Here is a 27,339-nt window from a genome sequence, read left to right as displayed (position 1 = left end):
ATATATATATATATATATATATATATATATATATATATACTAGCCGTTTACCCGCGCAAAGCGACAGGTGCGAATAGTTTTTTCATAAATTAGATTCTAGAAGTGATTAATTGATTACAAACCCAATTAAATGTTCGTTTTTTTTCATTATGATTTATATTGGTTATTCACTTTGTTATTATGTTGTCATTTACTTTTTATTTTGCTGCTATGTATTTATTTTATGGTAAAATTTTCGTTGATATTTTGAGGTGTATAATTTATTGATTTGATTACGATTTGTTTCCAAGATACTATACATCCCCATAAGTCATCAAATTATGTCATTTCCAAAAAATTACATACACGGAATAAACATTAATCCAAACAATAAATTTAAGTTGACAAAAAAATGACATAGTTAAATAAAGTTCATCATACAAATTGACATGTATTAAATCACTCATACATCAACCAAGCTCAATGTTACTCATATCATTCTGATGCCAACCTTTGTCGTTGTTACTAATTAGTTATTTACAAAAATTAATATCAAAATACATCAAAACTAATGCACTCGTATCATTGTGATCCAGAACATATGATTTTTTCAACCTAGGATACTAATTAGTTGTTTACAAAAATTAATATCAAAATACATCAAAACTAATGCACTTGCATCATTGTGATCCAGAACATATGGTTTTTTCAACCTAGGACACCAATGCTTAGCTTTTTATTATTACTTTAAAAATACTTCCAGGAGCTCCATTAGTTGCAGAAAACTAAAATACATGCGCATAAAACATCGAGATCAACTTTCGTATCCACCTCAAACATTATAATTATAATTTTTGGCGTTACAATTTTTTTAGTAGTCGTGAACAATAAAGTCTCTTCTCTAGTGAAGTGTGAAAAGTACAACAATCCACTTGAGAGGATTTTGATCCTTTCAGCTCCTTTTTTGAGGATTTTGAGCTCACATTTTCATTCATAGCAATTTAAATCTCAACCGAAACAGCAGCCAAAAACATGATTATACATACTAAGACATGCATAACATTTGACATTTGTACACACACATTTGTACACACACATCTACATGTGCTAACCTGTATCATAAATCAAACATGTAGGTAAGCATATAAACAATTTAGAAAACCAAAAAGAAACCTTTTTGAGAGAGAGACAGGGAGGGAGAGATGAAGAGAGTGACAAGGATTAGTTCAGTCCGGCGATCACAATTCAACCCCATCTTTTTTATTCATATGACCTACACAAGAGAATGAAAACAAAGTTAAGAGCAAAAAACTCAAACTATGGATCTATGATTTATAACCAGAATATGTGTGTGTGTGTGAGAGAGATATATATATATATATATATATATATATATATATATATATATATATATATATATATATATATATATATATATATATATATATATATATATAGGAGGCTGACGCTGAGATCCTTAAGTTTCGCATGTTTTGGATCTATTTTGATACCAATGTAAAATTAAACAAACAAAACATGAATTGATCTAAAATCAACATCTGGGTATTTCTGTATACTTCTAAACTACTCGAATATGATGTATAGAATCAAAACCCAAGAAATTTAATACATATAATGTCAATAATTGTTAAAAAAAAGATGTTGATTTTGAGATAATTTGATGTGGGTACCATCTATACAGTAACAATGAGCAAGAAAAATTCAAAGAGATAGGCTAACCAATGGAGCTTTAACTCGAAACCCTTTCAGCTGCAGATTGGCAGACCTTTCACGTTCAGATAATTGAGCCATTTCCCTCATAATTCCAGTAATTTCATAATAAAAAAATTCAATTTCCGTTCATATAAACCCACAAATCGTATAATCAAGAAATATGTTTCATCCACAGTGGCTGGTGTTGGTGATAGTCGGGGAGAGCCAGAGTGGTGCCAGGAAGCGTGGCGGTTTTGCTGGAGAGTGAATTTATCTTCAAAGAGATGGTCAAGGTTCTGTAAAGACGTCTCTAATTAGAAGAATTTAAGAATGGGGTCTGTAATTGACTCTCTTTTTCAATTCACGTGACTCTCTTTTTCAATTCACATTACTGGGAAGAGCTGGTGGCTGCATGGTTTTTATCGTTTTTTCTATGAAGACGCTCCATTCCGTTTTTCACTGAAGCAAAAAGAAACAACATAAAAAACAATTTACAGACATTGAAGGAGGTGATGGCTTCGATGGTGTGATAGTACCTGGACTTGACAGATTCGTCTTCATAACTTTGCGGTGGTGGTGGATGTTAGAGAGACAAAAAAACGTGGAGAATCTAGGGTTTTAAGGTTATTTGTGTTGACAGATCAAGTGAAGGGGGTGGACGATAGAGAAGATAGTGAAGCCGACAGTTGGTGGCGACGATGCTTACGATCGAGGAAGTGGTGCAGGAGAGGAGAGATTAAGGTGGAGGTGTTGTTGTGGGTTCGTCTGGCTTTTAAGGAGATGGTGGTGAACGGTGGTTAGATGAAGTGAGACAGTAGTGACAGTGCTCATGGAGGAGGGTGAATGGAGTTCCAGAATTCGTTGATAAGGTGGGATATTTAGAGGCGGGTGTCATAAAAGGATTTTTCAAATTTATTTTGATCCTCAATTTGACCGATTCTACTATGGTCTAATCTAACTTTGACTATCCTTAATTTTCTCTAAACGTGGTTAATTTTATCATTTTTTATGGGAATAGTTAGATCTATCTATTAACCAAATAATTTCTTAATGCATAAATTCATTGTATATAATTATATAATGTAGTAAGACTTGTATCTCTTAAAATTCAGTCTTTGACCAAATTTGCATGAATATATATATATATATATATATATATATATATATATATATATATATATATATATATATATATATATAGGGGATGGTTCACTTGAGATTAAAAAAAAAAAAAATAGAGATCTTGAGATTCAACCTGAGCCATACATTTCTCATTTGCCGCTCTAACGTCAAGTGTACCAATAGCAGCAGTGTATGCGTAATCATAACTGATTATACATATATGTTTGTTCACAGACTGAGTAATCATATATGATTATGATAGTTTATGGCAGAAAAGGTGGTGGTGACAGAGGTGGCGGTGGTATAAGTGACGGAGGTGACAGTGGTGAGGTCGAATGGTGTCAGAGGTGGTGGTAGAGGTGGCGGCGTTGGCGGTTGTGGTGGTGGTGATGGTGGTGGAGGAGAAAGGAACGGGAGATGCTATATAATCATTTATGATTATATAGGTCTGTCGTGCCGGTACGCCGGAGGGTTAGAACGGCAGACTTGAAATATGTGGCTGACGTTAAATCTTAAGATCTCTATTTTATTTTTAATCTCTCTCTCTCTCTCTCTCTCTCTCTCTCTCTCTCTCTCTCTATATATATATATATATATATATATATATATATATATATATATATATATATATATATATAATCGAATAATCATAAATAAACAAACGAACATAAACGAACGAACGTAAACAAACATAAACGTAAATAAACGAACGTAAATGAACGAACGTAAACGAACAAACAAGATCATTGTTCGTGTTCGTTCGTTTAACTAAACGAACCAGATATCTTGTTCATGTTCGTTCGTTTATTAAATAAACGAACATAAATGAACTTCCCGCCGAACGGTTCACGAACTGTTCGCCGAACGTTCAGTTCGTTTACGTTTACAGCCCTACACACAATATCTTTATACACACAATAGACTTCGACTTCTACTCCACATTGAAAACGTGTGCATATATTTTACATCTTCAAAAACAATCACCTGTATTTGGGCCATTTGAATCAAATGGGTTTTCCTAAATCTGTTTCTTATGAACAAGAGTGTCATCTGCCTCCTCCCCTTCAACATTTCTATCTTCTGTTTTTTTCCAGTATTATCATTCAAGTTTGATTCCACTCCCTCTCAATATTTGGATCAACTTTATTATTATACTTGTTCTACTCATTTTGGCAGGATTAAAACGAGAATGATAGGGAGATATAATTATAGTTAAAGCCAACTTGGCAACGATCATATCCAACTTACATTCTAAGGCGACTTGATTTGCCTAACTATAACTTCCTTAACATCTGTAAGATTTGAAACCAATATTTTATCAAGTTCTTTTTTAAAGCAATTTAATTGTTGTTCATCTCATCTTTTGTGGACTTGAACAAGGTAACGCCTAAAGATTACACGAAAACAACAAAGGTCGAATCATTAATTTTCTTTTAAGCGACTAGAATCATGATGGAATCTATAAAGGCTTGTATATTGATACGGATATATTTTAAAAATTAAGTTGATAGAGTCAAGTTTTTCATATCTGGATTTAAAAGAGAATTAAGTTTCAGATTTTTCGGATGTGGTAGGTAAAGCCTTAATCTGCACACATATGGATTATATTATGTACAAAGGTAGCAAATATTCTTTGGCTGCATTGACAAATCCCATAGCAGCTTGAAGAGCAGATACCTTTCTTTAACAAACATGACTGTTTTAATTGTTTTTAATTACTAAATTAACTTTCTTAACAACATTTTAACAAACCAAAAGCATTATATTTCTCATGGTAATCAACTAAGTATTCATTATAAAAGAGTGTTAAAAACAGACAATTAAGTCAAGACTCCTGAGATTCTAAAGCCCGTTTCCGAGCAGCAGCTCTCTCCAATGCCTTTAGCCTGTTTGCTTCTATACGAGCCTTTAATTCTTCTGTCATTTCAATGTTTGGTTCAGATTTATCAGCACTCATAGCCTCATTATTCAACGCCCCAGATGCCTCCTACCAAAAAAAACATCATTATCAGTTTCTTGGATTTATATTACTATTATATATAAACAAGAAAGTAGAAACTGGATTTAGCTTACTGCAGTAGGGTTTTCAAAAATTTCATTCATCATATCGTGCTGGAAATCATCTGTGTCATCATGATTTGGTAAATTGTCTTCCGGGTGAAGATTTAAATCCTCCAAGTCATTAACATCTGCACAAGATAAAACAATGATCAGATACTTGAAATTTTATAATTTGATTACTACATAGTGAAAAAAATAAAAGATTTTGTAGAAGTACCTTGTTCAGGATTAGGATTTGAATCTTCATGTTGCTGAGTTGTTTCAAGTATCTTGGCTGGGTCCCCTCCTTGTGCAACCTTTTCTCGCAGATCATTTAAGCATAACTGCTCAACCCAATTTTTTTAAATGTCACACAAACATATACATGCAAAAAACCAGATTGAAAATTTTGTAAAATAAAACAGGAAATGTTATTTATTTCAAAATGTTAAAGATCAAAAACTTATTAGGCCCTTAAAGGCTTAAACTCAGCACATACATGTGGTAACAACAGGTTATATGTTTCATCTCATAATTGCAACTGATAACTATAAGGAAATGCTTTACCTTGACACGTTTTATGGCACCAACTTGTTCTACCTTGTGAACAAACTGGTTGAATGAGTAGTAAGGAATCAGATGTGAGTGCCATTCTGCATACAAACTGAGTAGATTCCCCAAATCATTTGTCTGCATATTTTATCCATGCAGTTAGATACAAATGGTTTCTTTGAACTTCATCATAAATATTCAATGAACTCAGCAGCGGAATACATTTAGAACGAAAAATTTCCGTTCTGTTGCACCCTAGTTACTAGTTTATAGTTTCTAACTTTATGATTAGGTATGGCATAATGGGTATTGCAATACAAAAACATATGGTATTTTTGTGATTCGTTATGAATTTGCACATTATCTCGTTGCATGAATTGGATTCCTGATGTAAAATACATAGTTGGGATCTTTCACTTGCTAAAAAAACTGAACTGAATTTCATCACAAACCAGAATATAATGGGAGCACATATCGATGTATCACTGACGCTGCATATGGTAATAATAATATAGTGTGCCTTTTTAGATATTCCCAATGTGCCAGCCAACCGGAACGGAAGCTCCAATTTCTCAGTTTTATAGACATTTTATTAGGGTTTAGTAAACATCTAATTATGAGCGTACAAATTAAGATTAAATTGGAAGGAAAAATCAATACCTCGTGACCACGCCCATGGTACTTGAAAGCTTTAGGGAAATGCCGAAGAACGAATCCAAGACCATCATCAGATAGAAGCAATTCCGGAGTAAGCTTAGGCCTGGTTTTCGGAACCTTCTTCGGCTTTTCAATCGGCTGCTTTTGGCCTTGAAATGAAGCACCACCTACGCCACCGCTTGCCTTGAACGGATGCGACGATGCTGCGGGTTTTTTACTAGATCCGTCATTGTTAGAGTTAGAGGTGGGGTCTGAAGGGCAGTCACGGGACCAGTGTCCGGGACGGCCGCACTTGTAACAACCGGTGGGCGCAGCACCACTACCACCGTTGGTCTCCATTTTCTCCGATCCGGGGTATAGGGTTTTCAATTTAGTTTCTGCCGATCAGGGTTTGGGAGTGTGTGATTCACTGATTTGCAAAGGATATTGGAGATTGTGATAGAGCCGTCTTGGCGGGAACCCGAAAGGGAAAGAGCATATTGGCGGGATACAAGGTGTTACATTGTAAATCAAGATTCCTGAAGTTTATAGTTTCTAATTTTCTCCCTGAATTGTGATATGCGTATCAATTTTACTACCTGGGCCCTCGGGTTTTCTCTATTGCAAAAAAAGAGGCTAAAGGATTATGCCCATTGCCCAGCTTAGCAGCTTGTAATACCCAACGGCCCAACCCAACAACCCTACTTGTAACATTCACAATATATTTTAAATGCAAATCGAAAAAAAAAAAAAAAAAAAAAAGTTTAAAAGTTTGACCCGAACTATCAAAAATTGGTCTAACCAATTAACCAAACTAGTATGAGAAATTGTTGTTTTGGTCGAGCCAACGTCTTTAGTTGGTTTGTTTGATATTTCATCAAATCGACATTACTCCTTTTTCGAGTTTTTGCCTCTTAAACCGACCAAACCAAACCAAACAGTGCAACTTTGTGAATAAAACGACACGTAGAGGTGTCTGGTAATTATATGGTAAATGTAATTTCAGTCATTGTGTTTTATTAGCATATTAAAAACCTAGGAGATGCCTACATTGAAAAATGAGAGAATGACAAACAGAACAAAAAGATGTCTACTATAAAACCGATGAAACTTTTTGATCCATAATTCCATAAGGATTTGCAGGTGTGCAATACATCAACGGAAAGCTTTCAACAGATCGAAGCTCTTGACAGGTCGCTAAAAGCGACCTTCCCCACGGTCAATCCTCAAATTCCATTGTTTAATCCTCCAAATCATGAATTTGTCAAATTGTGGTCTATTTCTACATTTTGCTCGATCTAGTTTTGATGACATAATATGTTATATTTGGAATTTATCAATTTCTCATGTTTAGTTAGCGGATTAATTTCATGAATTTGATGTTAATTCTTGTTTTCCAAATTTGGCTATACCCATTAAACTTAACGGCAACTTATGTATAAGGTCATATGTAAGGCCGGTCGGTGCACCACAAACCGCACACTATGGTAGTTGATTTGGCACCGCAGTGTGCGGTGAACACAAATCCGACCCCCCCCCCCCCCCCCCGTCTTACCGCACTCGAGATTTTTACGTCGGGAGGTGATCTTACCGCACCTTATTTCGACCGTTTGCATATTTGACCGCTGATAACGATTATTTTTTCAACTTTTTTTTTTAATATTTCAACTATAAATTAACATCATACCTCACACATATATTACACACAACACTCTCAATCTTACTAGTTTTCAAACCTATTTCTTCAAATAAAAATGAATCCAAATAATCCTCAATTTACCGCTCGGGACAAATCGCGTCCAAATGTTCGTTGTTGGATACGTCGGTATACCGACCCCAACTTGATCCATCCATGATTTCACCTCGTCCTCAACAAGCGTACTATTACCCCATGCAACCTCTAATCCCAAACATGTTTCAAAAAATTTCCCCGCTTCCCGAATATATCCCAGATGTTGAATTTGTTCAGGAAACACAACCCGATCCCGAATTGGTAACCGAAAACCAACCCGACGTTGTTTGCGAAACACAAGATGAACCATCCAAACGCAAAAAACGTGGGAAAGGAAAAGCATCAGTTATTGTAAAAGAGAAGGCTCCGGCTCAACAATGGCCACAGATGAAGAGATTGCATTAGCTGAGTCATGGGTCGACATTGCAGAGGATTCACAAACCATAAATACGCAAAAAGATGAGCACTTTCAGCGTCACATTATGGAGCGGTTTATTAGTGTCATGGGTCGTGGGGAATACCGTACAAACCACTAATGTTGTAGCAAGTTTTGAGAGATGGTTAAGTTGGTTACTAAATTCAACCGCATTTACAAGAACTTGCTTACTCAACGGAAAAGCAGGGAAAGCGATCAACAAATTTTTGAGACGGCGCTTAAAATATATTTTCTTGATATTAAAAAGGTTTTTCAAATTTATTGATGTTTGGAGTTTTTTATCCGCATCCCCGAAACGGATAAAATAGTACGGGGAAGAAAAAGAAGGAGGTGAGAAAAAAACAAAAGTTTCGAAGACAAGTTACGCTACTTCATCGAATGCGTATTTTGGGTTGATTTGAACAATGTGGATGAGCTTGAACTTGAAGAAGTAGTTCAACCGATGGGGTGAGATAAAACGAAAAAGAAAGGGTCGTCATCAAATACATCGGGTGTTGGAAGTGGCTCTGACATTCAAAATGTCGCATCTAGTTTTGAAATTTATAATTTGAATTTCGAGCGTTGCTTGAATTTTGAAAAAGAAAAAATGGAAGAGAAAAAGAAAGCGCGAGAGGAGAAACAAAAAATTCGGGAGGAGATTCAAAAAAACACGTGATATGGAATATTTAACAAAACCAATCGATCATCTCACCGGTAGCGAGCTCGATATGGTTTTGAGGGCTAGAGCGGATATTATGAAAAAATATTACAACTAGTCGTATTTTGTAGTCTTTTTATCGTAATTGTCGTATTATCTTATTAGTCGTTTTATTTAAATTATCGTTTTGTCGTTGTAATTATTTTAATTAAATTAATGAAATATTTTCCTTTTCTTAATTTTATAAATTTCATTTTTATTAAATTACATTCAATTTAAAAAAAAATGTGGTAATGTGTGGTATGACACCCACGAGTATTGTGGGGTGAGTGGAAAAGTGACGTGACGATAACGTAGTAGTGTGGCAAGTGTGGTATGACACCCACCAATCTAAGCCTTTACATGCATTTTGGAATTGAAGAAACACTTATTTTTGACTATTTTTCTTATTTATGCTTTTGTTATATATAAACTTATTTTAAAATAAATATCAAATCAATATTTATGATTTTGTGTTATATGTTTAAATAAAACTAGAAAGGTTACACCCGCTACGCGGGGGCCAGAAGCTTTCAATGTTGTTTCCGAATTGATAAATATGACATACATAGAAAGTGCAAGGATGAAAAGTTCGGGCTTTGCCCCGGACAAAAAATGTAAAAGTTTTGACTGCAATGACCAGAAGTGTGAAAATGGCTAAAGAATTAAAGGGGTAGGAATTAGCAACTTTTTAGAAAAGTGATCAAAGTTGTCAAACCGTTAAAGTTTTGTGGCCAAACTTTAAATATTAAAAGGTTCCAAAAAAGTGTAAAATTATTGATTGCAAGGACCAAAAGTGTCAAAATGGGTAAAGAATAATGACCAAAGTTGCCAAAAAACATCCAAATTTAGTATTACTAACTTCCAACAATAATACAGGGACCAATTCTACCAAAAAAATGGGAAGTTGAATGGAACACAAACAAAAGGACATGAATAAATTAATTAAAGAAATACAGGGACCGGATATGTAAATCAAGGGACCAAACTTGGACAAAATATCCCAAGTTTACTATTCCTTTCTTCCACAACTTTAATATATATATAATAATAAGGAATTTAGATACCAAAATTTAGTTTATATTTTTGATGATCTCGTTCTTCAATTGTTTATAAACACATAACATGTAATATTTAAAGTCAATTATGAAATTATGATTCTTATGGTGAAAAACTAATTAAAAATATATATTTTACATATAATTTCCCCCTAAATTATTAACATAAATTGAGAATGTTCTTTTATGTATTATACATAAGAAACAAACTTTTATTTTTTACCTTTTAAAAAAACTCAAATATAAAAAAAAAAATGTCCATTACTATAGGTTTGAAATGTTTCTTTTTAAAGTTTTAAACAAAAATATTTGAAAATCCAAAATCTTTAAGTAGCTTTTAGTTTTTAGATTTTATATAATTTTGCATATTTCAAATGCTTATAATTATTTTTACCGAACATTTATACACAAATAAAAATTATAGTTTATAGCTTCCAGCTAGCGGCTATTAGTTAGTTTTTTTTTTTTTTTGAAACGGCAAATCTAACATCTAACCTACTCCTAAACTACATCTTAAATTCACATATGTCCATAACGGGACTTGAACCCTCAACCTCAAGGAGAGAGGGCAACACCGGATACCGCTGGGCTACAAGCAAACAAAAATATTTGAAAACCCAAAAGTTTAAGTAGCTTTTAGTTTTTAGATTTTATATAATTTTGCATATTTCAAATGCTTATAATTATTTTTACCGAACATTTATACACAAATAAAAATTACAGTTTATAACTTTCAGCTAGTGGCTATTAGTTAGTCTCCCAAACATACCCATAACCCATAAAATAATACCAACAATAAAAATAAATGACATGACAACAATTGTCTTATCTTCTAATACACCAACCGGCCAATGAAAGGGTGAAAGTAGTCATATACGACAATCTTACAGAAAAGATTATGGCAACAAATAAATGAAACTTTGAATCCACCACAGTAATCCATATGTAAAGATCGTATGTGACCAGATAGATTAGGACCCATCACGAAAAACCATAAAGGCAGTGCCACTAGGATTATCAACGATAGAAAGTTCAAAGTCGCCATCATAATTCGTAAGGGTCAAGGAACCGGGACTACTGATAAAGAAATTCGTGAAACCACCATGATAGTCCGTAAATGTCTAGTCATTCGTACAAAGTTTTCAGATAAGATCTCACCACCAAGATTCATAAAGGGGGGCTATTGAAATCAATGACAAATAGATAACTATGAACGACTGAACCAGAGTCAACGATTTGTATAAAAGAGTTTAATTGTCAGTTTTTATTCATTATCGTTTGTTTATTACATATTTATAGATGACTATTGTAAACTAAAAATAATAATAAATAAATAAAAGATTTGTTATAATAACAAATCTTAGAGAATCTATGAGGTAATGCCTAACAATTTTTTTTTTGAGATATGGATTATAGTTTGCTTACTTGACGCTTATTCCCTAGACGAATTGACTATATCTATGAAAAGGACAATCGTCATATGATATGGTATTTCAAAAGTATTGGGGCCCATTTGATCACAAAGCCTAACTATTCTGCATGGAAAGCACATCGAGATTCGGAAGGTTAGACACTTGGAGATCAGAAGATCTTCGGTTACCTTTACTTCGGTTGAGAAGGAGCGAAAAGTGGCTTCATTTTCCTTTGCTTATGTCAATGGTAGTTCTGACATTAAAGATCGCAAACTCTAAATACGAGGCTTCAAATCGATATGCTCTGAATGAAAAATCTGAAGGATTTTGAGCACTCTAACAACCTTATGGTGCACATGCAACCCTAAATGCTTTGGATCTATGTTTTCTCTAATTATACATGCAATTTGATTTTCCAAAACATTATCCTAACTAGCATACAAATCAATGGTACTTGAATAACAAAAACTAGTTAGATGACTTACCTTTTGTTATAGCTTGTTAACTTGGACCTTTAAGAGCCTAACACCCCAAATATAATGCCTCAAATGCTTCACAAAACACCACCAACAACGGAGGACTTGAGAGAGAGAGTGAATTGCACAAAAATCAGCTCTTATGATCTCTTAGAACAACTAGTTGCCCGATTTTAGGAGCTAAGGGACTCCTTTTATAGTGTGGCAAAGTCTAGGGTTACATCCATGTAAACCCTAATGAACATGACCTTTCATATTACTTAGGCTCCATGGGTAAAACCTCCATGGACTATCCATGGACTAACTTATTGGTTTAGCCCATCCTAAATAACCATAGGCCCACACTATAAGAATCATTGGTTTACTAAATCAGTCCCCGTATATTTAATTAGTCTTTTGATCACTGAATTAATTCCAAATTAATTCTTGATCAATACTAATCAAATAATATGATTTCACATTAATATATTAGAACTTATAATATATTAATAAATCATAAATAACCTCTTCTCAAAAGTCCATCCTGTCAAATTGTTCCGGTGAAATGCAACCCAAATGGACCATGCTATTTTCGGGTCTAGTACATACCAATTATAGTTATGGACTTAGACACCTTATCCAACAGTCTCCCACTTGGATAAGTCTAATAACTATAGCTGCAAGTACGACTTCAAGAACCGACTAGCAATCGTAGCCCTTAAAGCCTCTGTCGAACTCTGACATGCCATTTAGATAAGGGATCATAAAATCCTCTGTTCTCAAGATAGCAGCCAGACAAATACATGGAACATAGTCAATCTTATTGTCCATCATTTGTTTCCCGATTTCTGATTTGTTTGACATAGAACTTAATCAAACACATCAATTGAGTTCTGACCGGGCCCGACACATAAGTCAAAAACAAAATCATCGAGGGTCCCAAGATATCGCTTTTAATCCTCCAAGGACTAAAAGGAACAGATAAAATTCGACAATATATGTTTGTACTAACTACTTGTTAAATCATACACAATAGTGCGTTTTATAACATCAAGTTACTGATGCGGTTTCGCACTATCAATGTACAACCTACTCATAGTCAATAACTCATATATCTTGGTTTGAAGACTATATGATATTATTGTCTCATGATCACTCGTGATAAATTCCATGAAGTGATTCAAGTGAGCGTGGGTTTAATCCAATACTCACACCTTATGAGCACTCATGAATGTTGTAGCAAACTTTGCTTTGTCTAATACACTTCAGACAATCTACAAACCAAATTCATGACAATATTGCCTCATTACCTACTTCCAAAGTATGATCGACTGTGGATGGTTTGAATAATATAATTATTCTGGAAGTCAAAACATGCAAAATGAGACAATAGTAAATAGTCGACACAAGACAGTAACTCTACTTATAAATAAAACACCTTTTATCTAGTCATCAAATGTCAATTACAATTTATCTATTACAAGTTTCTAAACAACTATCTAATCATTAAAACTAATATCGTCCTTCAGCCCGATGCGCCTCGCATGTTGTAAGTGTTTAACCCTACTCGGTCCCTTCGTGAGGGGATCTACTGGGTTCTCCTCTGACAATACCCTCTTTGCTACGAGGAGTCCTTCTTCTATTCGATGTCTTATGAAGTGATATTTTATGTCGATGTGCCTGGATCTACCATGATCCCTTGGTTCCTTGGCTAAAGCAACCGCACTCTCATTGTCATAGAAAATCTCCATAGGCTCCTTTATTGCTGGTACAACTCCAAGGTCTCCGATGAAGTTCTTCAGCCATATTGCCTCCTTCGCCGCTTCGCTTGCTGCTATATACTCTGATTCGCACGTTGAATCAGCTACAGTCTACTGCTTGGAACTTTTCCAAGTTATTGCTCCTCCATTCAGGGTAAATACTCAGTCCGACTGAGAGCGGAAATTATCTATGTCGGTCTGAAAGCTGGTGTCACTATACCCCATTACTCTCAAGTCATCACTGCCACTGAGGGTAAGGACCCAGTCCTTAGTCCTCCGCATGTACTTAATGTTCTTAACCGCAGTCCAATGAGCTTTACCAGGATTCCCTTGATATCTGCTGACCATGCTCAAAGCAAAGGCCACATCAGGGCGAGTACAAGTCATAACATATATGATCGAACCAACTGCGGAAGCATATGGTGCTCGACTAATCTCAGCTATCTCAGCCTCTGTACTCGGACTCTGAATTTTACTCAGTTTGGTATTGCCTTGAATGGGTAAGTCACCTTTCTTGGAATCCATCATGTTGAACCTTTTCAATACCTTATCCAAGTAGGTACTTTGACTAAGTCCAATTAGTCTTTTACTCCTGTCTCTCAATATCCTTATCCCCAGAATATAGGCAGCTTCTCCAAGGTCCTTCATAGCGAAACACTTCTCAAGCCAGGACTTAACCTCCTGTAAGGTTGGGATGTCATTTCCTATGAGAAGTATGTCATCCACATACAACACCAGAAAGCTAAATGTACTCCCATTAGCCTTGACATACACACAAGACTCGTCATGAAAAGCCAAACTCTTTGACTTTCTCATCGAAACAAAGATTCCATCTGCGAGATGCTTGTTTCAATCCATAAATGGATTTCTCAAGCTTGCACACTCTATTAGGATACTTTGCATTGACAAAACCCTCTGGCTGACTCATGTAAACATCCTCAGCCAACTTTCCATTAAGTAAAGTGGTTTTGACATCCATTTGCCATATTTCATAATCATGAAATGCAATTATGGCTAGCATAACCCTAATAGACTTAATCTTCGCCACTGGTGAGAAGGTCTCATCATAGTCAACTCCCGAAGTTTGAGTAAAGCCCTTCGCAACCAGTTGCGCCTTATATGTGTGTACTTTCCCATCCATGTCGGTCTTCTTCTTGAAGATCCATTTGCACCCGACTGTCTTACGTCCTGGTACATTGTCAACCAAGTTTCAAACTTGATTGTCATACATGGACTGAATCTCGCTGCCCATAGCCTCTTTCCATTTAGCAGATTCGGGCCTGCCATGGCTTCCTTGTAGTTGTTAGGTTCATCCAAATTTATCAGTGTACTATCACTGATAAATGTATCACCCTCAGATGTTATATGGAAACCATATAACACAAGTGGAACACTAACTCTACTGGAGTGCCTCAAAGGTACGGACTCGTCAACTGGATCAATAGGAGTTTCCTCATCAGGTTGATTGCTAGTGTTTGAGGTTCCTTCACCGCTTGACTCTTGAAGCTCTTCAAGGTCAATTTGCCTCCCATTGTTTCCTTGGCCTATAAGTTCTCTCTCGCGAAAGAATCCTCTCCTTGCAATGAAGACAACATTGTCACTCGGTCTATAGAAGAGATATCCAAAGGACTTCTGCGGGTAGCCAATAAAAAAACAACGCTCAGTGCGAGGTTCGAGCTTATCATGAGTCTCACGCCTCATGAAATCCTCGCAACCCCAAACTAACGAGGGAACCTTCCCTGTCCACATCTCGTGAGGTGTTTTGGCAACCTTCTTAGTTGGGACTAGATTAAGTATATGGGCGGCAGTCTCTAAGGCATACCCCCAGAATGAGATAGGTAACGAAGCTCGACTCATCATGGAACGAACCATGTCCAACAAGGTTCGATTGCGCCTCTCAGCCACACCATTAAGTTGTGGTGTCCTAGGTGGCGTCAATTGTGAAACAATCCCAAATTCCTTAAGATAGTCTAGGAACTCGATACTAAGATACTCACCACCCCGATGGGATCGGAGCATCTTTATCTTCTTGCCCAGCTGATTCACCACTTCTTGTTTAAACTCTTTGAATCTTTCAAAGGTTTTTGACTTATGTTTGATTAAGTAGATATAGTCATATCTGTTGTAATCATCAGTAAAAGTTACATAGAAGCGGTTAGCATCCCTTGTGGTGGTTATGAAAGGTCCACACACATCGGTGTGTATGAGATCTAACAAACCTTCACCCATTTCACAAGTACCAGTGAAGGGTGATTTAGTTATCTTTCCAAGCAAACAAGATTCGCAAGTGTCGTCCGACCTTAAGTCGAATGACTCAAAGACACCAGCCTTTTGGAGTTGGCCTATGCGATTCTTGTTGACATGTCCAAGACGACAATGCCACAAGCATGCCTTGTCTAGATCATTGGAAGAATCAATGTGCAACACATTATTTCCTAAGTTGTCTACAACCATCACAGTTTCGTATACACCATTACAAGGCAATGTTTTAAAATAAAAACACCATTATAAAAAACATTAATAACACCAATTTCATTATCAAATGAAAAACTATAACCTTGTTTGTACAAACCATGAAAGGAAATAACATTTCTCGCCATTTCAGACAAGTAGCAACAATTATTCAAATCTAATTCTAGCCCATTACTAAGCAATAAAGAATAAACTCCAATCTTGGTGACAGGTGAAACCTTCCTATTCCCCATTATCAAGTTCATCTTCCTGTGCTCTACATCCTTACTTCCTTTTAGTCCCTGCAAATCAGAACAAATGTGAATTCCACAACCTGTATCAAGGACCCAAGAACAAGAATGTGATGAGTTATTAGATAGAATAGTATAAATACCTGCATGGGTGGGTTTAACCTTCCCATCCTTTACATCATGCAAGTATTTGGGGCAGCTTCACTTCCAGTGCCCTTTATCATGACAATAGAAACACTCTGCTTCCTTAGGAATGGTAGAGGGAGCAGCAGAACCAACTTTGGTCCCACTGGAAGAGGATCCATCAAGAGACTTTCCCTTGCGACTCTTAGATGGAGCCTTCCTCTTTTTCCCTTTCCCATGTCCAATTGCCAAGACAGGGGTAGTAGCAGTAGGAGTAGAAACAACATATTTACCTTTGAGACTACTTTCAGCAGTCCTCAAAAGGTCTTGAAGCTTGCTAAGAGTGACCTCCTCCTTGTTCATATGATAGGTCATACGGAACTGATCATAACATGGAGGTAAAGAGTGTAGAATGATATCTATGGCCAACTCTGTTGGATTAATGTCTAAGTCCATAACTATAATTGGTAAGACTTGACCCGACCCGGCATGGTCCATTTGGGTTGCATGGCATCATGCATTTGGATAGACTATAATGAGAGAAATAACACTTAAGGTTGGTTAATATATTATAAGTTCTAATATATTAATAAGGTTATTTAATTAGTATTGATCAAGAATTAATTTGGAATTAATTAAGTGATCAAAAGGAGACTAATTAAATATATGGGTTGATTGTGTAAATCATTCATTCTTATATATGTGGGCTTGTGATCCAAGATTCCTTATGTTGGACTAAGTCCATGGGGTGACCCATGGATACTCCATGGAGGTTAAAATCCATGGAGCATAAGGAATGGGTAAAGTTATGAGTTACATGGTGTAACCCTAATAGCCACCATATAAAAGAATCCCATGGCTCAAGAAATCGTACACTAATGTGTGAGTGTGAGGGCTAGACGATTTCAAGGAGTGTTCAAGTTTCTCTCAAGTTATTCCAAGTGTATTTGGTGTTGTGTGAACCATTTGAGGTGTCACACTTGGGGCACTAGGCACTCAAGCTTCATGAAGACATTCTACATCAAAGAGGTATGTATTCTATCTTGTTATATTTATTATTTTGTATGCTAGATTAGGATAATACCTTGGATGTTCATAATTGTATGTATAATAGAGAAAACATAGATCCAAGGTATTTAGGGTTGCATGTACACTTAGGAGTGTTAGAATGCTCATAACCCAACAAACTCTTCATCGAAGTTCACATTCAACTTCAGTAAGCGGTCCACAAACCTTTTCATTTTCTGCAAGTGGGCCGTGATGGATTCTCCATCCTTCATCTTTGTTGTTATCATGGAGGCGATGATTTCATACCTCTCTTGACGAGCACTCTGATGGGACAACTCATTTGAATCACTTCATGGATTTTATCACGAGTGATCATGAGACAATAATATCTTATATTCTTAAAACCTAGAGATATGAGTTGTTACTATGAGTTGGTTATACATTGATTGCACGAAAACGCATTGGTAACTCGATGTTATAAAACGTGCCTTTGTGTATGATTCAACAAGTAATAGAACAAGCCATATGAGTCGAAGTTTATCCATTCCTTTTACCTTAGGGATAAAAGCGATATATGTGGGCCCCTCGATGATTTAAAGATGATACATGTGAGTGCTTGGCCAAGCCAGGACTGATTTGATTTGTTCAATCAGTCAGTCATCATGAATCGGAAATCGGGAAACAACAAATGGACAGAGAGAATGATTGATAATCCATGTCTCAGTCCATATGATATCTAGAATGGAGGAATATATGATCCCTTATCTAATGGACAAGTCATTGACAAAGGTCAGAGTTCATCGACAAGGTCAGAGTTCGACAGAAGCTTTTGAGAGCTACGATTGCTGATCGGTTCCTGAAGTCATACGCAATAATAGTTTTAGACTTATCCAAGTGGGAGACTGTTGGATTAATGTCTAAGTCCATAACTATAATTGGTAAGACTTGACCCGACCCGGCATGGTCCATTTGGGATGCATGGCATCATGCATTTGGATAGACTATAATGAGAGAAATAACACTTAAGGTTGGTTAATATATTATAAGTTCTAATATATTAATAAGGTTATTTAATTAGTATTGATCAAGAATTAATTTGGAATTAATTAAGTGATCAAAAGGAGACTAATTAAATATATGGGTTGATTGTGTAAATCATTCATTCTTATATATGTGGGCTTGTGATCCAAGATTCCTTATGTTGGACTAAGTCCATGGGGTGACCCATGGATACTCCATGGAGGTTAAAATCCATGGAGCATAAGGAATGGGTAAAGTTATGAGTTACATGGTGTAACCCTAATAGCCACCATATAAAAGAATCCCATGGCTCAAGAAATCGTACACTAATGTGTGAGTGTGAGGGCTAGACGATTTCAAGGAGTGTTCAAGTTTCTCTCAAGTTATTCCAAGTGTATTTGGTGTTGTGTGAACCATTTGAGGTGTCACACTTGGGGCACTAGGCACTCAAGCTTCATGAAGACATTCTACATCAAAGAGGTATGTATTCTATCTTGTTATATTTATTATTTTGTATGCTAGATTAGGATAATACCTTGGATGTTCATAATTATATGTTAATTATAGAAAACATAGATCCAAGGTATTTAGGGTTGCATGTACACTTAGGAGTGTTAGAATGCTCATAACCCAACAGTGGTATCAGAGCCTAGGCTTGTTTTCTTCTTATACTTGCAAAAGTAGCTGAAAAATCGAGTTGGATGCATATATTCGATTGTTTTGGCTGGAATTGGACTAGGAACATTACCCTAAGATGTTTTTGGACTTATAAACTTGTTTTTGATGTGGTAATGTTCATGCTAATCCAATTTCTAAGATAATTGTTATAATTTCAAGATTTGTATTAGTTTGTATGTTCATGCTAATTTCTTGAAGATTGATGATTTGAATTATCTTGTTCTTATGAGGTTCTTAGATTAATAGAAAAGTTGTGTGAAATAGTTGTTTTCAATCCATTTTAATCTAAGAGTTGATTCCAAAGTGTGTTTTTGTAACTTGTCCTCAAGTTATATGAAAAGTCACATTTAAGAATCATAAAACTCATAAAAGTTGGCAAAGGTTACAAAATGAAGAGTCTAGTTCTAATTAAATGGTTTTATGACTCCATAACTTGTCCTCAAGTTATGGAGGTTCAAGAGTCTCTTCATTAAATTAAAAAAAAAAGTGTAACCTTAATTAGTTCCATAAGTTACAATAAAAAAAAGTTATTTTTTTTATTAATTAGTTTAAAGTCTTCCATAACTTGTCCTCAAGTTATGGAACTTGAAGAGTTTTTTTTTAATTAAAACTACTTTAAACTCATAAGTTATGGAATTAATTAGTTTATAATAGTTTCAAAACTTGCCCTCAAGTTTTGGAATTTGAAAAATTTTCACTTATGAATACTTTAATTCCAAGTTAGCCCTTAGAATTTTAAAAGTTAAAATTCAACCCTTATACTTTATAATATTATAAGTTAATAATATTTATATATATGTATAAGAGTAAAGTCAGTCTTACCGTTAGTATGCCTCATTCACGAAGCCGGTCTATAAGGGGGGTATAAGGTTACTGCCTATAAAATGGCAGTTTAATGGGTGTCCACTCTCACCCACCGCTTCCTTGACTGGTGGAGGGTCGTTAGCCGAACAGGTAGGACAAGGACTATAATTCTCATTTCATTAAAAGTATTAATGATAAATACTAAGTAACTAAACTCTTATTAATACCCAATCTTAGTTACTTAGGAAAATGTGAATTTGGTGCTAACCCATGAAATTACACTTTGCACTTTGCTTAAGTCGTTAGTGGAGCGTATGTGGTTAACCGGCACACTAACCTGGACTTAACAAGGTAGGCAAAGGGTAACTTAATATTTATCATAGTATCGGTGGAGCGTGTGTGGTTAACCGGCACACTGATTAAGGGGTAAATATTAAGGGTACCAAGTATATTTGCATGGTTATTCACACCTTGTTTTGTGATCCTCGGCATCCCAGTCACAAAACCTGAAGGGCACACTCGAGATTGAAACATGCCTTTGAACAGTTCAATGAATCTCAAAGATCTAGGACTTTCAAATCCAATTAAAACCTAATAAATTATTTCGTTTTTCATGGTGGAAATTGGTGAATCGTCATTCACCTACCTTCAAATATTTTATAGCTTGGATTACGGCATCCCTCTTCTAAGTTATAAAATAGTTTGTTGGGTCCTAGCCTTAATCTTTCATATTGGGTGTCATATTAAGGACTTTAAATCAACTATCTTGAATATCTCCCAAAAAGATGTCTGGTCTAGACATTTATGATCTTCCCAAATATCTTGAAACAAGCTTTCCTAAATGAAGATGATGTCCCATGGATATCATACTTCTTTCACCTCCTCCAATTATTCTCCCTAACCCACAAGTTCCTAAAAAGTTTAAGGTCACTCAAGCCCTATTGGCAAGGCAAGGTCTAGGTGTGATCACATCTTGGAGATGTAGTCACATATTGACAAGCCGGGAGAGTTGGGTGTCAAAGTCTTGAGAAAGTTGGTGGCTCAACTACTTTCTAAGTCACATAGTGAGTTCTTTTGGGAATCCTATGAAACAGACTAAGACAAGACCCTTAATGATCTTATCTATTTGCTAAGATCAACTTCCTAAAATGCTATGGACATTCACAATGATGACATTGGATATCCAGTAAAGCTCTCTCTTCCCAATGGAAAGGGATCGGCCATAGTCAACTCGGTTGACCCAATGGTAAAGAGAGGGGCGAAGTCTGAGATAGTCCCATTATCAAGGGTCCATAGGTAACTATTGCCAAAGGAAGGGGCATTGGTTACGAAGCTGCCAAATTTACCTAAGGATGTTAAAGTCAATAAGTTTGGCTCTACTTCAGGTAAAGTCCATTGTCTAACTCTATTAAGTACATGCTGATTCTGATCGCGAAGATGGATTTCAATCGCATGGTTCGGTGATCAGAATTTTGGGCTATTACTTAAGAGTTATGATATTTATATTGCTTAGGAATAGATAACAACAAGGTTTTCATATGGATTGTAAGGATAAGTTTTTCCGCAAAGTTTTAAAATAAAAGAAAAAATGTTTTGATTTTATTTATTTTAAGTATCCTTACAATGGCATTTGTGAAAAGTTGTTGCTTATAAGATTCCATTGATAGCAATATTGAAAAAATGGATTTGATTCTTTCGGTTGTGGTAGTGTCTAATATTACCAAATAAGGAAAGATTCTCATCACCCAAGGTTCAATTGGACCGAAACTTGGAATCATGCAAGTTTTATAGTATGATGAATGAGAACTTTCAGCTTGGAAAATTAAGACTAATTCCTTATGTGAATAAGGAAAGGACTAAGGGATCGAGTACACATTCTTGTGCACTGGTCAAGTCCACCACAAAAGATCAAGAAGACTATTCGTCATGATTTACTTAAGTTCAGTAAATATGGTTATACTTATAAGTTTAAGTATAAGTCTGTAGCATTGGAGAAGTTTCAATGTGAGACAGAACGAATAAGAAGAATCAAAGTATGGCAGAAAGATAAAAGTTTCTCCAATCTGAGAATATGGGAGAGTAATTTAGTATCATGTTTATGATCATCTTAATGATTAATATACCATATCACAATTGGTCCTCTAAAGTCATCTTAGTGCATTATTATGACTAAGAAGAGGAGTCATGAATTGTTAAAATGGTTAAATCAAAAAGATGAGTCATACTTCGTTCCAAAACAATTCTTAGAGTCATACTCCAAGATTGTAACTTGAGTGATATATCTTAAAGAGGGTTTGTTAACACTAGTCAAATGTAAGAGTAAAAGGTTATCTACTCTTGTACATTTGAAATTGGTAAGTTGTGATGTTTTGGATAAAACAGAGACCAACTTAGGCCAATTGTGTAAAGTGTTAGTCTTGATAAAGAATCCGCACTATCTCTTGAATATTTGACAAGGGAGTCTTATATGTCAAGAGGACAGTGGGAGTCTTAAAGCTCTTGAAAGTTTCAAGACTTAATCAAGAATAAAACCTAAAGTCCTTCACTAGCACACGACTTGAGGTTTATAACCTATCGTGTTGAAATTTTTGTGCCTATTCAAGTTGGCTTTGCATAGGAGTTCTGAGAGTTCTCAATTGGTTGCACAACTACTTGGAAGCAATGGCAGGCACCTGAGCTGCCAAATGGCAAGAATTTAAGATTGCACAAGTTTAATCAATATGAGTTTGGATTTGTCACTAACCTTGTCTTGTGATTATGGTTTTGACAAATTCACATGGATAAGAACACATACACTATTAAATCTAAGTGTCATAAGGTTTCTCTCCGATTCATGAAAATGATGGTGAGGAAACACTTTCACTAAGTAGATTTTACCTAGATAGCAATTGTGATATTTGCATTCTCAAAGTCGTTAGTGGAGTGTGTGTGGTTTACCGGCACACTAACATGGACTTGTGAGAAGTGGCAAAGGTCTAAACAATTGAGACTATGATTACGGCATCCCTTTTCATAGTTCTAAAATTGTTTAGACACACATGTGAGCTATCTAAGAGAGGTGTATGATTTTGATAAAGTTTTATCAAAACAATCTAGTATCAGAAATCTGAACTTTGGTAAGAAAGTCAGCTGATTTCAATTCGTGAGGTTGCAGGGGTTGAAAAAGTTGTTTTGCTATAATTAAGGGAGAGTAAATTATACTTCATTTCAATTCTAAAAGCTTAGATTGAGATTTTAATCGTATTTAATCAAGGATATATATATATATATATATATATATATATATGAATTTCATGTTGGAATGGCTCAACATAAGGAAATTCTATATATGGGTCCATTATTTGCGTTCTAAAATTCGATTATGATTACGGCATCCCTTTTCATAATCTGACTTTTGAGAACTTGGCAAATTGAAATGGAAATATTATAGCAAAAGACTGGTTTAGTCTTTATGTGAGACATCATGAATCGTGTCCCATATGCTTCGGATATAGAATCGATTACATGTGCTATATTCATCCTTTCTAAAATTTTCCAAATGCCTGGGGCATTATGAAGGGAAAAGGTCTAGAATTGGATATGTAAAATGATTAAGCAATTGTCGAAGACAATCTAAGGTTTACCAAAGATTGGTTGCTCAAGGACAGTTGGAAGTATAATGTTAATTCTGGAAGGACCATATTGACATAATCTGTAAGGAGGCAACTCTTGTTCAGAAGTGATAGTCAAAATGGAATATGGAAATGTTTCAAAGTTAGAAATTATTCAATCTGTGTAAGATTAGGAAACTTAATGAAAGAAGGATGTTTCCAAGGAGCTGATCTCCTTTGGAATGCTCTGTAATGATTGTTGTCAAGTCTTTCTGACTTTGTGCATAATCATTAAGAGGATCAATGCATATAAGTTTAGAATCTAACAGATTTCAGTAAATGGCATGAATTTGGAATTCTTGCATTTGCAGTAAGGATTTGGGACTGTGAAAAGAGGATCATTGGAGTGATGTTCAATTGATCTATTTTACAAAGTAAAGATCATAGACAAACATAGTATGCATACTTGGTGTATGGCATGACTAGTGTTTAGTAAACATAGTGTACATGCTTGGAGCATGGGACAACTCATTTGAATCACTTCATGGATTTTATCACGAGTGATCATGAGACAATAATATCTTATATTCTTAAAACCTAGAGATATGAGTTGTTACTATGAGTTGGTTATACATTGATTGCACGAAAACGCATTGGTAACTCGATGTTATAAAACGTGCCTTTGTGTATGATTCAACAAGTAGTAGAACAAGCCATATGAGTCGAAGTTTATCCATTCCTTTTACCTTAGGGATAAAAGCGATATATGTGGGCCCCTCGATGATTTAAAGATGATACATGTGAGTGCTTGGCCAAGCCAGGACTGATTTGATTTGTTCAATCAGTCAGTCATCATGAATCGGAAATCGGGAAACAACAAATGGACAGAGAGAATGATTGATAATCCATGTCTCAGTCCATATGATATCTAGAATGGAGGAATATATGATCCCTTATCTAATGGACAAGTCATTGACAAAGGTTAGAGTTCATCGACAAGGTCAGAGTTCGACAGAAGCTTTTGAGAGCTACGATTGCTGATCGGTTCCTGAAGTCATACGCAATAATAGTTTTAGACTTATCCAAGTGGGAGACTGTTGGATTAATGTCTAAGTCCATAACTATAATTGGTAAGACTTGACCCGACCCGGCATGGTCCATTTGGGATGCATGGCATCATGCATTTGGATAGACTATAATGAGAGAAATAACACTTAAGGTTGGTTAATATATTATAAGTTCTAATATATTAATAAGGTTATTTAATTAGTATTGATCAAGAATTAATTTGGAATTAATTAAGTGATCAAAAGGAGACTAATTAAATATATGGGTTGATTGTGTAAATCATTCATTCTTATATATGTGGGCTTGTGATCCAAGATTCCTTATGTTGGACTAAGTCCATGGGGTGACCCATGGATACTCCATGGAGGTTAAAATCCATGGAGCATAAGGAATGGGTAAAGTTATGAGTTACATGGTGTAACCCTAATAGCCACCATATAAAAGAATCCCATGGCTCAAGAAATCGTACACTAATGTGTGAGTGTGAGGGCTAGACGATTTCAAGGAGTGTTCAAGTTTCTCTCAAGTTATTCCAAGTGTATTTGGTGTTGTGTGAACCATTTGAGGTGTCACACTTGGGGCACTAGGCACTCAAGCTTCATGAAGACATTCTACATCAAAGAGGTATGTATTCTATCTTGTTATATTTATTATTTTGTATGCTAGATTAGGATAATACCTTGGATGTTCATAATTGTATGTATAATAGAGAAAACATAGATCCAAGGTATTTAGGGTTGCATGTACACTTAGGAGTGTTAGAATGCTCATAACCCAACAAACTCTTCATCGAAGTTCACATTCAACTTCAGTAAGCGGTCCACAAACCTTTTCATTTTCTGCAAGTGGGCCGTGATGGATTCTCCATCCTTCATCTTTGTTGTTATCATGGAGGCGATGATTTCATACCTCTCTTGACGAGCACTCTGATGGTATCTTTCCATCAGGTCTTGGTGCATCTCAAAAAGGTAGAAGTCCTCATAGGACTTTTGGAATTCAGCTGTCATAGTAGCCAACATGATACAAGACACCTTGGTGGCATCCTTCTCATGAGTCCTAAACTCAGCGATGTCCTCAGGTGTAGCAGAAGACTCATCAATTTCCTTAAGCTCCTTATCGAGGACATATTCTTTGTCCTCATAACGAGTGACCATCCTAATGTTCCTAATCCGGTCATTGAAGTTGGTACCATCAAAGATGACTCTCCCACACAAGTTCATGAGAGAGAAGGAGCCAGTAGGATTTGAGCCAGAATCAGTGTTGGAAGACATCTGAAAAAGAAAGACAAAGTTTAGATTAGATAATAATCCTTAATATAACACCCAAAATGAAATATTAAGGCTAGGACCCAACACAATATTTTACAATTTGGAAGAGGGATGCCGTAATCCAACTTGCAAAATATTTGAAGGTGGGTAAATGACGATTTACCAATTTCCACCATGAAAAACGAAATTGATTATTAAGTTTTAATTGGATTGAAATTCCTAGATTCTTTTGAGATTCATTGAACTTTTCAATGACATGTTTAAATCTCGATTGTGCCCTTCAAGTTTGTGACTGGGATACCGAGGATCACAAATAAGGTGTGAATAACCATGCAAATTTACTTGGTACACTTGAAGTCAATTATCACCTAATCAATGTGTCGGTTAACCACACACGCTCCATTGATCTATGACAAACATGAAGCTACCCTTTTCCACCCTTACTAGTCCATGTTATTGTGCCGGTTAACCACACACGCTCCACTAACGACTTGGCAAGGTGCAAGGTGCAAAGTGCAATTTCATGGATTAGCATCAATTCACATTTTTCCTAAAGTAACTAAGATTGAGAATTTAATAAAAGTTTAGTTACTTTATAATTATCATTATACTTTTAATGAGAATTAATGTCCTATCCTACCCGTTCGGCTAACGACCCTCCACCAGTCAAGGAAGCGGTAGGTGAGAGTGGACACCCATTAAACTGCCATTTTATAGGCAGGAACCTTATACCCCCCTTATAGACCGGCTTCGTGAATGAAGCCTACTAACGTTAAGACTGACTTGTCTTATACATACATACATACATATATATATATATATATATATATATATATATATATATATATATATTAAACTTATAATATTATAATAGTATAAGGGCTGAATTTTAAACTTTTAAAATTCTAGGGTTTGGAATTAAAGTGTTCATAAGTGGGACTTTACAAATTCCAAAACTTGAGGGCAAGTTTTGAAACTCTTCAAAACTTTTCATTTCCATAACTTATGAGTTTAATGACTTTTTAAAGAAAATACTTTTCATTTTCCATAACTTGAGGACAGTTTATGGAGTCCATTAAAGGCATTTAGATCAATATTTTAATTAACACAATAATCAAATAATTCATCCATGATCTAGTTAAACTCATAAGAACAAGATAATTCATATCAACAATTTACAAGAAATTAACCTAATCATACAACTCTTGAAATTATGACAATTATCTTTTAATTGGATAAGCATGATCACTACCATATGAAAAACATATTTTATGTTTCAAAAAACAGTTTGGGGTAATGATCATAATCCAATTCTGGCCAAAAACTCGAAATCCAGCACACAGAGCCATCAACTCGGCGAGTGCATGAACATGACTTGTCGAGTTGGTTTGTTACTGAGTGGACTCGTCGAGTCAGCCAGTGGACTCGTCGAGTCAGCCAGTGGACTCGGCGAGTTCACCAGTCAGAAGCCAGAAAAATGAGTTTTTCAAGTTGGAAAATTAATAAG

At 35.5% G+C, this 27,339-nt stretch overlaps 1 protein-coding gene and 1 long non-coding RNA gene across 2 annotated transcripts; both read right to left on the bottom strand.

Annotated features, from left to right (window-relative positions):
* Positions 1-618: 618 nt before the first annotated feature.
* LOC145162378 (uncharacterized) lies at positions 619-2,557 on the bottom strand. The gene is made up of 3 exons (XR_013739066.1): positions 2,229-2,557; positions 1,720-2,151; positions 619-1,252 (listed from the first exon to the last, which is right to left on the bottom strand). It is a non-coding gene; the product is annotated as an uncharacterized LOC145162378 (long non-coding RNA).
* A 1,998-nt stretch (positions 2,558-4,555) lies between these two features.
* On the bottom strand, positions 4,556-6,573 carry LOC145162377 (zinc knuckle (CCHC-type) family protein). The gene is made up of 5 exons (XM_079081544.1): positions 6,067-6,573; positions 5,422-5,544; positions 5,093-5,198; positions 4,888-5,003; positions 4,556-4,801 (listed from the first exon to the last, which is right to left on the bottom strand). Exons 1-5 carry the CDS (start codon positions 6,400-6,402, stop codon positions 4,640-4,642), a joined length of 843 nt encoding a protein of 280 aa, XP_078937670.1. The 5' UTR covers positions 6,403-6,573; the 3' UTR covers positions 4,556-4,639.
* Between the last annotated feature and the right edge of the window lie 20,766 nt (positions 6,574-27,339).

The sequence above is a fragment of the Lactuca virosa genome, chromosome 3 (assembly GCF_052849685.1).
Source record: "Lactuca virosa cultivar CGN04683 chromosome 3, Lactuca_virosa_CGN04683_v6, whole genome shotgun sequence".
Taxonomy (NCBI): Eukaryota; Viridiplantae; Streptophyta; class Magnoliopsida; order Asterales; family Asteraceae; genus Lactuca; species Lactuca virosa.
This window is presented reverse-complemented; position numbering and strand designations above follow the sequence as displayed.

Bases quoted from the DNA above. Each gene is read 5' to 3' on its own strand.
- LOC145162377 (XM_079081544.1), bottom strand. From the start codon at position 6,402: ATGGAGACCAACGGTGGTAGTGGTGCTGCGCCCACCGGTTGTTACAAG. The intron at 5,199-5,421 runs GTAAAGCATTTC...TGGGTTGAGCAG, and splicing joins GTGCCATAAAACGTGTCAAG to TTATGCTTAAATGATCTGCG. The intron at 4,802-4,887 runs GTAAGCTAAATC...TTTTTTTGGTAG, and splicing joins TTTTTGAAAACCCTACTGCA to GAGGCATCTGGGGCGTTGAA.